At 38.2% G+C, this 13,810-nt stretch overlaps 1 protein-coding gene across 5 annotated transcripts in view; it reads left to right on the top strand.

Moving 5' to 3' along the window:
• drp2 (dystrophin related protein 2) overlaps positions 1-13,810 on the top strand; it is a 208,339-nt gene that overhangs the window by 134,781 nt on the left and 59,748 nt on the right. For all 5 annotated transcript variants that reach the window (XM_055179059.2, XM_055179056.2, XM_055179058.2 and 2 more), the window contains 3 exons: positions 4,298-4,454; positions 9,695-9,815; positions 12,050-12,318. In XM_055179059.2, the coding sequence (XP_055035034.1) occupies positions 4,298-4,454; positions 9,695-9,815; positions 12,050-12,318 (547 nt within the window). The remainder of the gene's footprint in view (positions 1-4,297; positions 4,455-9,694; positions 9,816-12,049; positions 12,319-13,810) is intronic.

Raw genomic sequence — 13,810 nt, 5'->3', positions numbered from 1 at the left:
GCGTGAAACGTGAGTGATTTCAATGTTAACCTGATAAGGAACACTGTGCCGTACACGGTACACCCCCTCCCTTGCACGCGAGGCTGCATTACGTCATTGTAACTTTGAAGCATTAAATCTTGAAAATATCCGGTCATGCGGCACATCGTTGTAAAGCTTAGACTTTCGGGATTCCATTAAGCGCACACACAAAGCATAATATGATTTTTAGCAGTCATAAAACTGTAATCTAGTTGTTAGCTACCTGAACCAGGCGGCGCCGAATTAGGATATTTACTTACCTTCAAAAGCTTCCCTTTATCCGCTTCGGTGAAATTGTCCAAAACAAATTGTTCATAAATCCCCAAAAGTCCAAGGAAATGGAATATCCAAGCCTTTTAAACCGAACGTTTCTGACCGAATTACGATATAAATAGTGTATACAATTAGTTCACTAATGGACATTCGTTCGAATCTCACTTTTCATTCACGATTTATAATGAATATATTCGGATGTCACTTTTATTGTGCAACATCTGAGGAACAAATACGCCCCCTTGTGGAATTTCAGCCGTTCCATAAGGGGCTACGTTAATGTGAAGACGCATTGACTCGCGTTTGGAGGTCTTGTGGCGCGAATTATGCATTTAGTGCGGCATGGTAGACGTGATTTAGTTTCATTTGCGCGTCTAGTTTGCGCGAATGGTGCGAATTGAGTGTTGCCGCGGCAAACACTCAAGTTGAAAAATGTGAACTTTGGCAGAAAAACGCGCTGCATTAACCAATCAGGAGCTTGCTCTAGTAGTGACGTGATTAAAAAAAGCGAGCGGAGTCGCAGAAGCAAACTAGACGCGGTAGATGCTATTTTGACGCCTCAAACGGGGCTGGCGTGAACCCACGGTAAGGCTGCATTAAAAAGTACACTGTAAAAAAATTCCGTAGAAATTGCAGCTGGGTTGCCGGTAACTTGCCGTGGATTGGAATTTGTGTTTTTTGCTGGCGACATTTTGTTCAAAGTTAAATGAACATTAAACGTTTGCAGGTCTTTGTCTTTACAGAGTCAAACGTAAAAGAACAGCATCGAGCAAAACATTCTGGGAAACAAAATCTGAAGCAAAAACAGAAAAAGGTTGATGATGATTTCTGGTTCCCAGAATGCTTTGCATGAGGCTGTTATTGTTTAGTTTTATTCTGTAAAGATCAAGACTTGTTAATGTTTAAAATTTATTTAACTTTGAACAAGCTCTTGCCATTAAATAACATAAATGTGAATCTGCGGTAAATTGCCGTAAACCAGCTGCAACAACGTTGTAATTTCTACAGAATTTTTTTACAGTGTAACTTCGCGTCTGCTGCCATGTTGTATAAACAAAACTGCTTTGGTGTGCGCGTAGACTTCATCATCGTCCTGCTGCCACCTCCCCGTTCTGTGATTGGTTATTTATTTCAGGAAAAATTGGTCCATGGTTTCCATGCTAGTCTTGCAGCATGAATAAATTTACACACAAGGCAGCAAAGAGATTTTAGGATGAACTAAAGATATTGGTTATGGTTTTGTTAACACCCAAGACAACCTTGATATTTCGATATAACAACTATGACTATGACTCTACTTCATCTCATGAGATGTGTATGAGCAACTGCTGTGCGATTAAAATTTTCCTTGGGGAAAGCTTACCCTTATTTTCTTTAACAAGGGCATGGTTGCATGACAATTGGCCTCTTATCTTGGAATGATTAAAATAACAAGCACATTAGTGTTTGAATGTCCCAGCGGACACTGTTGTTTCAATTATCAGTAAATGGAAGCCACATTTTACTACCTAGACATACTTAGAAAAAGTAAATTTGTAAAACATGAGACAGCTCCTGTTTCCCACCTGATATTTAAATCTATCTCTGGTGGTCCGATCAGATCTCAGGAGGGCAGCAATAAAACCAGTTATAAACAAAAACATTGTGATCAGAAAATGTGGATGTATTTAAAACCCGTGGGCACCTTGCTTTTGTAGGATAAACAATAATCGGTTCTCATGCATCCCATCCAAAATATTGCCTACTCACCTGTCAATCAGTCATTCTGCCTAAACAAATATTTCAAGTGATAGTTCTCCCAAAAATGAAAAATTTGCTGTTTATTTACTCACCTTCAGGCTATCCAATATGTTGGTGACCTTTTTTCGTCAGTAAAACAATGAAGAAGATATTTAGCAGAATCCGCAGTGCTTTGTGATTCATAAAATGCACTTTGAAAATTCTAAAAAGCAGATAAATCCAATACAAAAGTAATCCCCACGAATCCTGGTGACATATTGACATCTTGTAAGGTCAATCGATTGCAAGAAATGTAACGTTATTTACAACATTATTAGCATTCTGGTTGGTTTGCCAACAGCCACCAAACATCACAAGAAGATGATCACTCTTATGTTTAGCAGAGGCTCTGGATTAATGCTAATAATGTTTTGAAATAACTTTACATTTCAAAAAAACAACAACAACACCACCAATCGATTGGCTTCACAAGACGTCAATATGTCACCAGGGGTGGAAGAGTTACTTAGTACTTGTGCCACTTTTAAAGAAAACAACCTTCTGATTGGGAAATTCTTTAGAGTGCCTGATATCAACACTTTCTCTGTCACTTAGCTAATGCTTTTATCCAAAGTGACTTACAGTATAGGCTACTGTATTCTCCACAGTCCCACTGGAGTAACCTGGGGCTAAGTGCCTTATTCAAGGGCACAATATTGGCAGCTCACACGTCGCATGATTTAAAAGAACAGTTCGCCCAAAGTGAAAATTCACTCACCACCCTGGCGTAAAGCTGTTTGACATTGACATTTTTTATATTATACAGTATTTTTATTTAACTATATTCTATATTCGATGTGACACAATAATGAAATGAGAATATTTGGCCTAAAATAGAGCTTTTATCTCAAATTCAAAACAATTCGTGTGCTGCAAATCTAACATGCCAACATCTCAACTAGCACAATATCTACAGTGAAGTCACATCATGCTGCCATGCTGCTGTTCATCAGCGGGCGTTGAGCATCTTGTTAAATTTGGACGGAACTACAGGAGTTTTTTTCTTTCATGATATCAGGCACACACACACACAAAAAACAAAACAAATAGGTGAATGTACTACAACTGCCTTGTCAAATTTGTTGTGCACAGGCGTCATGCAACTAACCTGAATTGCCTGGAGCAAAATCTGCCAAGAAGGATGAAGAAATTAAACCTGAAATGTGTATGAACGTATATACATCACCCACGACAGCTACAGCTCTGTACTGTTTTTTGGAAAGATGATAAACGTATTGAATAATTTATTTATTATTTGTTTAGCATATGGGTTACAAAACATGAGGGTGATATAATTTAGTCAGATATTAGCATTGGTTAAGGGTTTGAATACACCTGAAGGCACTGTATGTATTCACTCTTCTTGTTTACCCTTAACACTTTTTCCCATATTCTTTGGGTTTAACAATACTCTTGAGTGGCATACAGCTTGCTGAAGGTAATGCATTTGTAAGTCTCTGCTGCATGCTGGGACACCGTGTGTAATTGAAACACAAGGTTCTTCTCTCTTAATCCTTTTTTTTTTTGCACAGCCTCAGCTGTGATGCTGGCTTTTAAACTATACTAGAGCATGTGGGCAGGTGGCTAAAAGTCTCACTTTATATTTTGTTTATCGGCTTGTGAAAATGTGATTCCTGCAAACAGATACGATTTCGTCCCACGAGTCTTTCCATGCAAATGCAGGGCAGTGAGTCGAGACATGCTTTCCTATTTCATTACATGCAGGAACATCACGGTGAGTCTGTCTTGCATTATGGCTCGCCTCTCGGTATGCATTACTCCTCTCTTGACATGCCTGAGTTGGAAATGGAGGCAAATTAGAGCCGTGGCCTAGCGTTTTGCACTTGGGTTTTAAAGATATTGATTTATGGTGGTCATGTACAGTTAGGAGACATCGATTGAAATCTAGCCTGCTTTGCTCCCTGACATCTCTCAGTTTTGATTATCAATGCTGCTGAAGAGATGAGTATAGACAAGCTTGTATTTCCAAGGTTTAGTTTAGTCCGTTGGGTAGCCATACTATTCACCAGGAAAAACGGTTCTTATGAAGCAAGTCTTGTTGATTTTGTTAGTTGTGAACCCAGAATGACACACTAGAGACCATGAGTTGTGATGTATACACTAGAAAATATTGTGTACCGTTACTATTAACCCCACTGATTTTCAGTTTTGTGATCTCTTCTGTAAGTTTTGACCATGTGGCTGTTGTTTGCTGTGTTGGCAGGGTACGGCTGGAGGCATTTTCCGACAACAGCGGGAAGCTTCAGCTGTCACTACAGGAGATCATCGAATGGCTGACGGCTAAAGATGAGGAGCTGTCCGAGCAGCTGCCTATAGGTGGCGATGTTGGGGCAGTGCAACACCAGCGAGAATTCCACCAGGTTTGATTGTTTTTTATGTAAATAGCTGAAACCCTAAATCCCAACACTACCAAACGCTCACCCAGTTTCTCTATTTTTTTTTATTGAAATTTGGCCATCACATTTAGCTAAACCTCTTCAAAGAGAACACAGATAGACTCACAGTGTCTCTTTTCACATTAGCATACCTTTTCTCTCGCTTCCTCTGTTCTGGAACACAGTTAATCTTGTCATCTATCATAGTAACAGAATCAATTCAATATTTAGGGCTGCAATATGGCAGCAGGAGTTCAGACAGAATGACATTAAAGATTCGAGCCCACCCACCTGTAAGCTAATAAAGAACCTCCGAATCCATTATTAGTATGCAAAAGAAGATCCGAATGAAGCATGTTAATAGGAAATCTAAACCCCCTTCTGTTTATACCCACATAGAGACCTGTAAGATCACCAGAAATACAAAAAAGAGGAACGATGACGTCAGTACATGCATACATGCACGCTTTAAAAGTCCTTTTATAGTCACACATTGTGTGTGCTTACATATTATGGTCAAGATTCAGATATGCTATTTTCTATACACAAACTAACAGAGACTCCAATGCCCTTTTTACACAGAAAATATGGAAAATACACAAAAAATTTGTTCATTTTTGTTAATTCATACTGTTATGCTGCGTTTACACCACCTGCGTTTGAGGCGTCAAAATCGCTTCTACTGCGTCTAGTTTGCCGCTTGAACAGCATTCGCGCGTCTAGAGCAAAGTAGAGACGAAATTGGGTTGCTATGCGGTTGTTTGTTTGTAACATGGCTGATTTTTATCGAGAGAGTAACCTGTTTGTATTTGGTCACCTTACTATAGGGGGAAAATAAACGGCGCGGGGCGATAAACGGCGTGGGGCGATAAACGGCGCAGGGCGAAAAACGTCACGTGACTCAAAAGTGAAATGTGTATTTACAACTTACCTGGTTGCCCAATGTCCTCACTCTTCCAAGCGAGGTCCTTTTTATTCCTGTCTCTATAGACATAAGAACTTGTGTCGTATAGCTCCGGGTAACTCACGGACAATATCAAGCGTTCCTTCATGTTGAATGAGTGACTCCGGGCGGTTAAAATTTTTCAACTTGGGCGCAGACACAAAATCGCGTCAAACGCAAAATGCACAAAAAGCACATTCGTGTGTACTGCGTGTACCACACCAGGCGCTCAATTCGCGCCAACTAGATGCGTGAATGAGGCGGAAACGCGTCTGCCGCGCTAAACGCCTCATTCGCGCCGCAAGACCTCCAGACGCACGTCTTCACATTGACTTAACATTGAAATCACTCGAAGTTCACGCCGTGGCTGGTGTAAACGCAGCATTACAAGTCAATGTCGCACACCTGTAGGTGATCGGTAGGTGCGTAGGAGAAGACAATAAGAGAATCCCACACACTATCTTCTTGCATATCAAAATGTTTTTATTAGCAAAGTTTCGATCGTATGATCTTCATCAGGTATGTTCATTCACACTGCCAATGATTTTCAGGAATCTCTGCGTGCATTCACACACATACCGTAAAGATCCATAAAGACATGTGACGTATTTAAAGTCCTGCACTTGCACTTGGTTTGTTCCACAGCGTCTGAAGTTATCCGTGATTTCTCTCGAGAGACACCACCATGTGCATTTTTGCTTATGACAAGACTATAAGGAGCGCATGATGCGCTGTTTTGTCATGCTGGTGAATGAACTCAGCTTCAGCGTGGATATTTCTCGTTGTGAATGTTTATTTGCGTTTAAATCCCTGTGTCAAAGAGCTGAATCATAACTTCTTGTTGCTATGACACACGCATCCTCTCTACGGCATGTCCCTTATGGCATTGTTTCTGCCTCTTGTTCACACAGAATGCTTTCCGCAATGTTACTAGGTCCTCTTTACAGGAGCGATCCCAGAACATTTATGGGATGCGTTTGTGATCACACAGAAGCCTCACTGCCAATTTTACGGAAATTTTCTTGGAACAAAGTGCTGTACGAATGGGGTATCAGATAAGCACACACCTTGTAATTGGTCCTCTACTACTGCAGGATGCTGTTTACATCTTAGCACCAATTTTCAGTGCAGTCAGCTAGAGAGAAAAAGAGAAAGAGGGATATTGAGAAGGTTGAGAAAAGATAGAAGGAGAAAGAGAGAAAGAGAGGGAGAGCAAACTCTTCATTCCTGAGTGACACACTGTGAAATCAGCCTTCCAATTAACAGTCCTGTATTTCACTGCTCCTCCTTTGTACCACTTGCTGCTTTGTTTTGTTGGCCACATGCAAAATGTAAAGATTAGGGAGTGACAGCTGCATTTCAATGTATAAATGCTGATGATGGTTGACATGGTAATAAAAAACCATGGTGATGCAAACAGTTTAACCTGTTTAACTGTTAGTTGGAGTGTGTATGTCGCCAGGGTTCCCATGGGTCCTTAAAATCCTTGAAAGTTTGTGAATCTGGGTGAAAAAATTCAAGGCCCTGGGAAGTTTTTGAAAATTAGTGCTGGGCAAAGATTAATCGCGATTAATCGCATACAAAATAAAAGTGTATTTTTGCATAATATATAATATGTCTGTGCTGTGTGTAATTATTATGTATATACAAATACACACCCATTCATGTATGTATTTAAGAAACATTTACATGTGTATCAATATTTATTTCTAGTTTTATATATTCTATATTATATATATAAACAAAAATAAGGGATATATAAATAAAAATGTTCTGAAATGTATATATGTATGTGTCTGTGTTTAAATATACATAATAATTACACACAGCACAGACATATATATTATGCAAAAATACACTTTTATTTTGTATGCGATTATTTGCGATCAATCTTTGCCCAGCACTAAAAAAAATAAAAGAAATTCAATATTAATTAATATTTAGAGGTTGCTCAAGACATTTGAAATTTAATCATGTTTTATTAACGTAGTTCGGTAGGAGCACGTCAAATAAACCACTTAAGTACTTCCAGCTGTCTATAATCAGTAATCAAAATATTTATATATTTCAAAATATAAATATTTATTAATTCAAAATATTTATTAATTCAAAATAAGTGTTCGAATTGTCATGTGTGTGGTTCCCTTTTCCAAAATATGTGTCCTGCGTGTCGAGAGATCCTGTGTGCATCACGTGTTTTGTCAAAATAAGTGCCTGCTGCACACGCGTCAAAATCATTTATGATAAAAGAGACGCTCACGTTCCCAAAATACACGCTAGACACTTTCTTAACAGTAAACTCTGATTACGCATGAGATTATGTGAGTATCTGGCAAACACGAGCGTCTCTTTTATCATAAACCCTTTAGACGCCTCTGCAGCAGGCACTTAGTTTGGGATGACACTTGATGCACACACGATCTCTCAAAGCGCAGAAGACATATTTTGAAATTAAGAACCACACACATGACAAGCTACATACATGTTGTGACGAACTTCGAATCGTGCACCCTCAAAAAAAGAAGACACCAGCTGCCACTGCTTTCAAAGCAAGAAAGCCTCAATGTGAATGAAGCACAATAGACAATATACACTGAGACAATGGCTGAAGCAACACGAAGCAAGTCCATTATATGGTTACTTGTTTAGAAGAGACTGAAATAACTGGAACAAAGTTACCCTCCAAGAAGCCTTCAAGAAGTTTTATGTGTGTTGTGCGTTTTTAAATAGTACAGTTTTTGCAAAAATATGTGATTTCAAAAATATTCAAAGGTTTTGAGCAACCACTAGATATTGTAGGAACAATTCAAAATTTTGCCCAGTGTGTCTTTATTAATATCCTAACACATTTAGGGGGTGAGAGTTGAACATAAAATAAAGTATCCATTTTTTGAAATACTTGTCCCTCATCGGTCACAAACTCTGATTTCATCCTCCAGTTCACCTCCACAGAAATGTTCATGTTTCAGTTTTAGTACATTCCTCTAAAACTTTTCAGACAAAGTAGACAGCAAATTCGCATTTGCAGCTCTGCTGAGAATTACAGCCTTTTAAGAGATTTAAATAATTGATCAAGTAGGTTCCTTCTGCTGTTAAACCAGGCCGTTTTTTGTTTATCTATTCTTATTTAAATGTATATAAGTTTGACAGTTTTGGTAAACTGTAGTTTATGATTGTTTTGACATAAAGACAGCCATAGTTTTAATGGTTTCTTCTAAAACTTCAGTAAATACCAACAATAGGTTTTAGTGTGTCTTTACAGAAATGGAAACATCACAAAGCAGAAATGAAACCATTTCCTGCTGTTTTTCTGTATAAAATGGTATAAATAATCTTAAGAGTTTAAGTTAAAAGATTTCATTGACATATTTCTCATTTATTATATTGAACAGCGAGTCACTTACATGGGTACAAGCATTCCACGAAACCCCCCCGGGAGGTTTTTCGTTTTTCTCAGCTCAAAAAATACATTTATACTTGCTGTGTTTGAGCTATTTCAGTTTGGCTTGGAGCTTTTTGGTTGCTAATTCAATGTGTAGGTTAGGTGGTGGGTTTGAAGGCAATGATGATTTTTCTGCGGGGCAACTTTAGATCCGGTTGTGCAGCCATATTGAGTGCTGATTATCCATGAATTTCCAACAACCATGTAGCATAGCATGGGAAGTATATGTGGGTAATATACTGTAAGAGATAAAAAATGGTAATCTCTTAATGCTGTAAGAGGATTGAACTGTTGGATCATCTAAATAAATGACTTAAGGAAATGAGAGTAACATTTACTTGAGATTTAAAATGGCAAGATAAATGGATATAGTTGTCGCCTTATAACTATTAGGGATTAGTAAAAAGACTGGAAGTAATGCTTGAATATGAAACATACCCCATGATGGATATATGCATAACTCATACCTGCATTAGAAACATAGATAATAATTATATGTTAATCATTTAAATCGATTTAGAATATCCTAAATAAATATTTATGAATCTGTTTAGCTCACTGGGAAATACTTTTGCATAATATATGTACACTTTTGGATATTTATAATAAAATGTTAATAGCTTGTCTGTACTAAAATTTCTTCTTTGTAAATTAGCCTTGAAACAACTAACAATAAAAAAATACTGAGAAAATGGGATGGCTAAAAATGGGTTGAGTCGTGTAAAAACAGTTAGTTTAGATTTATGTGTCGATAAGGATGCTTTCATATTATTGTATGTATGTTATGATGTTTGATATTGTTGGCCCGCAGCACTAGTTAACATCTGGCCCTCTGTGCAGGCTTTCATGGAAGATGTCAAATCCAGAGGGCCCTACATTTACTCAGTGTTGGAGTCTGCACAGACCTTTCTGGCACAGCACCCTTTTCAAGAGCCAGAGGAAACGCTGCCTGATGGCAAAGGTTTGTTCCCTAATGTAACTGCTGGGATGTAGCTAAATACGATCCATTTAGATACTTTAGCGATTATCAAAGGTACACAGATAAAAAATGATCATGATGCAGGAATAGGAGAAACCGTTTATAACTTCTGTGAAAATTAAATCAGATTAGATAACTTTACACTAAGGGCCCTATTTTAACAATCTAAGTGCATTGTCTAAAGCTCACCGTCTAAACGGGTGTGTCCGATTCCACTTTTTCTAATTTAACGATAGGAAAAAATGGTTTATGCGCCAAGCGCACGGCCTAAAAGGGTTGTTCCTATTCTCCTAATGAGTCATGGGTGTGTTTTGGGTGTATCGTGCAATAAACCAGTGAGAGTCTCAGCTCTCATCCCCTTTAAAAGCCAGTTGCGCCTGGCACCATGCTAATCCCTATTTAGAAAGCAGAATTTGTAAACTGAAAACTAAGCGGAGGAAGAAGACCACCAGTTTAAGAATAAGGTTAAAAATCGTGTTGTTTTCATTTTTATTGAAATTGTTATTTTTTGGATAAAAACCTTTGAAAGACGTTTTCTTTTAAGTCATAGAAGTACAAACAGCAGGCCTTTAATTGCTGTAAATGTATTGATACATAATCATTGTAATCTCATGAAATAGTTTGCATATATGCAAGAAAAGCTTTGTACCCTAAAAATACAAACAAGAGATAAAGAATTTACAAACATGCGGAGAGCCGTTTCAGCACTCGGACAGCGCCGTGTTTTTTTTAAAGCATTACATAAAATTTTTTCTCATCTCACCATATCTACAGGTACAGAGTCATCATAAAATTAATCTGTGGGGTAGCATTTAAAAAACATTTTAAAATAGATGCATTTGTTTAAAGCATTTAATTTCTTACCAGGCTACAGGTGAAGCAGCTCTTCTAACGTCTCATAATCGGTCCTCATTTATGTCCAGGAAACTCAATAATAATCTTTTACATTTTAATCCTTTACTTTTTCATATTTAAAAGCGTTTTTGTGCTGCTGCAACCGTGTGTGCAAACGCACATTGTCGTCCCGTTTATAGGCATATATTACTAACGCGCTCATTAAATAACAAAAAACATATTGCGCTATTGACTTTAGACTTTAGACCAGGTTTTAGTTGGTCAGTGGCGTAGTCTATTTTAGTTGCCTCAAAATAGCAACACACCAACAATGTGCCTGAACACACCACGTTTTCAGACTAGAACACCCATGGGGGCAAAATTGGGCGCAAATGCATTTGCTATTTAAACAACGTGGCGCTAAACGTGAAAATTATCATTGCGCCGGGTTGAAACTAGCAAAAGACACTTGCGTTGCAGTGCGCTGCATTGCGCTGGGTGTATGATAGAGCCCTAAATGTTAAAGTTTTTGTCAGTGTCCCTGTTTACAAAGAAGATAAAATGGTTAAGTAGGGACATTCATTTTAGAAATACACTCAATGCTGGGTTATTTTAAACACAGCTTTGGGTCAAAAAGGAACAAACCCAACCATAGCATTAAATTAACCCAGAAAATTGTTATATTTGACCCAACAATGGGTAAAACAACCCAGCCTTTTAGGTTGAAACAACCCAGCATAGGTTAAATTTAAATGCATAGATATAAAAAAAATTCCACCGATATCAATAGCTGATTAATATCTACTGATACCCATAGTTTGGTTATTATATTAACTTGCATTAACTAAATTCTAAGGATTACATTTTCTGAATGTTATTTATTTATATAATCACCATCAATTTTGAACATTACACTAGTGATGCTTCTGTACATTTTCTATATGCCGAATTAAATTTTACTGCATTTTCCTTTTCTCTTTTGAGCCGGTACCGTGAAAAATAGCTTTTATCGACCGATACTGATTATTGGCCGATATATCGGCACATCTCTACAACCCGACGGGGTTTGTTCCTTTTTGACCCAACGTTTGGTTGAAAATAACCTAGCATTTTTTCTAATGTATGAGTAATGTGATGTGGAAATAAACTTTTCTAACAGAATAAAGGGTCAAAAGTGCCTGTATTGAATGAAATGTCCAACTTTTACACTATCTGACAATCCATCTCCTCTCATATGGGCTCTCAAGTCAGTTCGGCTGACACACATGATCATAGTACTTCTGTATCATATGGAGTAATACATAATGGAGAGATCCGAGCTGTTGTTTTACACTGTTAGCTCATAGCCATCTTCTCCTCTATTCCCCTTATCTCTTTCACAGAGACTTCTCCTCGTCGGCGAATGCTCAATGTAAGTCGCTCTGTCTGGAAGCAGGCCAACGTGGCCAGTGACCTATGGGAGAAACTGACAGCGCGCTGTGTGGACAGACATCGGCACATGGAGAGAACTCTGGAGAGGCTGCTTCAGATCCAGGCTGCCATGGAGGAACTGGCCGCTGCACTGGAGCAGGCGGAGGGAGTGCGAGACGCTTGGGAGCCTGTGGGAGACCTGTTCATTGATTCACTGCAGGACCATATAGATGCTACTAAGGTACTATAGGCATTTGGACCTGTTGACACCTTATCGTTTGTCTTTGGCAGAAGGGGACGGTAGTAAAGTATTTTAACTAGTTTTTAAAAGTTTTTATCAAGTATTACTTTTTGTTTTTGTTCTTTGGAAAACTTTTACTTCACTACATTTTTACTCCACTACAGTTCATAAAAACAAGTTGTTGTTGTTGTTTTTACTTTTTATACATAAGTACACTCAAGCAAATCTTAAACTTTTACTTACTAGTAGTATTATGCTTTAACATGAAATTATGTAAACGTTTGCCAAAGAGAAACACTAGTTCAGATTTTTGAGAAATGTTCTTGTCAACCTCTGCATGTGCACTGATTTCTTCTACCGCCGTTGGCTGCTTGGCATGACGTCACGGTTTTAGACACAAAATGTGAAGCGCCGCTTATTCATCAAAGCATTGTAGATATTACAGCTCGTGAGATCCACCAATCAGAGAGGCTCCTGAATTTCAAATGCGTTTTGAGTAAAATTTTGCATATCTGGTGTTTTTCAGACATTTTCCCCGCAGCACCCACTGGAACGGTGCCTATGCATTTCTGATCTTTGGTGATCCTCAAGTGGTCAAGCAAGATAGATTGGTGTTTACACCCAGTATTAAAATTGGTGGCATAAGCTGTGGCGTGTACTATAATCTAAGGGTTTTTTTCTCCCTAGGACTTTTCCCACTGGGTTTTTCTCCTAGTTTTTTTTTTTATTGATTTGAATTGAATTAATCTGCATAACATTACACTAAAGAAGCTTTGTGAAATCTTTGAGACCTATGTGCACATTTGTTCATCTGGGAGGATCTGCATGCATTGTATTTACCTATAAACCCATGACCTTGGCATCAGTTGAGTGGCAGGAAAGCCTGCAAAGAGATTGAGGGTTGGTCTTTGTGTGACTTTAAATCACAGGACACATGTCACCGCTAAACTTGCTACTAAGACAAATCCTTGCAGACAGTTTTGTGGTAACCACAATGCACAGGTTTATTTTTAGTAACAGCAAATGAAAGTTACAAAATACAGCCAAAAACCCATCAAAGCCTAGTAGCGCAGTATTAAATTGTGCATTCAAGAGGACATGTGGGAATATTAAAGAAAGGGAAAACTGGCTAGATTTGATGTATTTAGTCAATTTGGCTCTAAATGTGCTGCTTTAAACGCTGCGTCTGTGTTAAAGCTAAGCTATAAGGTTCTGCCGCCGGTTTTATGTGCGCCATTTATATCAGAAATGTCTTTTAAAGGCCATATATTAATGAATCATGTGTGGTCTTCTGTATATGCATAGTGTTCATACCGTGTTGGTTGAGTTTTTGATTTATTAGTGGACCTCACACCTTGTTGAGCTATTAATGAGGCTCACACCTATTACTGACTATAGGATTGTTAGTTAGATTGTATTGGTGATATCCAGAGGGCATTGTGAAAATAGGCCCTTTATTTTCTCTCACTTCATTGTCTGCCAGGATTAAGAA

The sequence above is a fragment of the Misgurnus anguillicaudatus genome, chromosome 16, assembly GCF_027580225.2.
Source record: "Misgurnus anguillicaudatus chromosome 16, ASM2758022v2, whole genome shotgun sequence".
NCBI classification, from domain to species: Eukaryota; Metazoa; Chordata; class Actinopteri; order Cypriniformes; family Cobitidae; genus Misgurnus; species Misgurnus anguillicaudatus.
The sequence above is the reverse complement of the archived record's forward strand: the minus strand, read 5'-3'. Positions and strand labels throughout refer to the sequence as shown.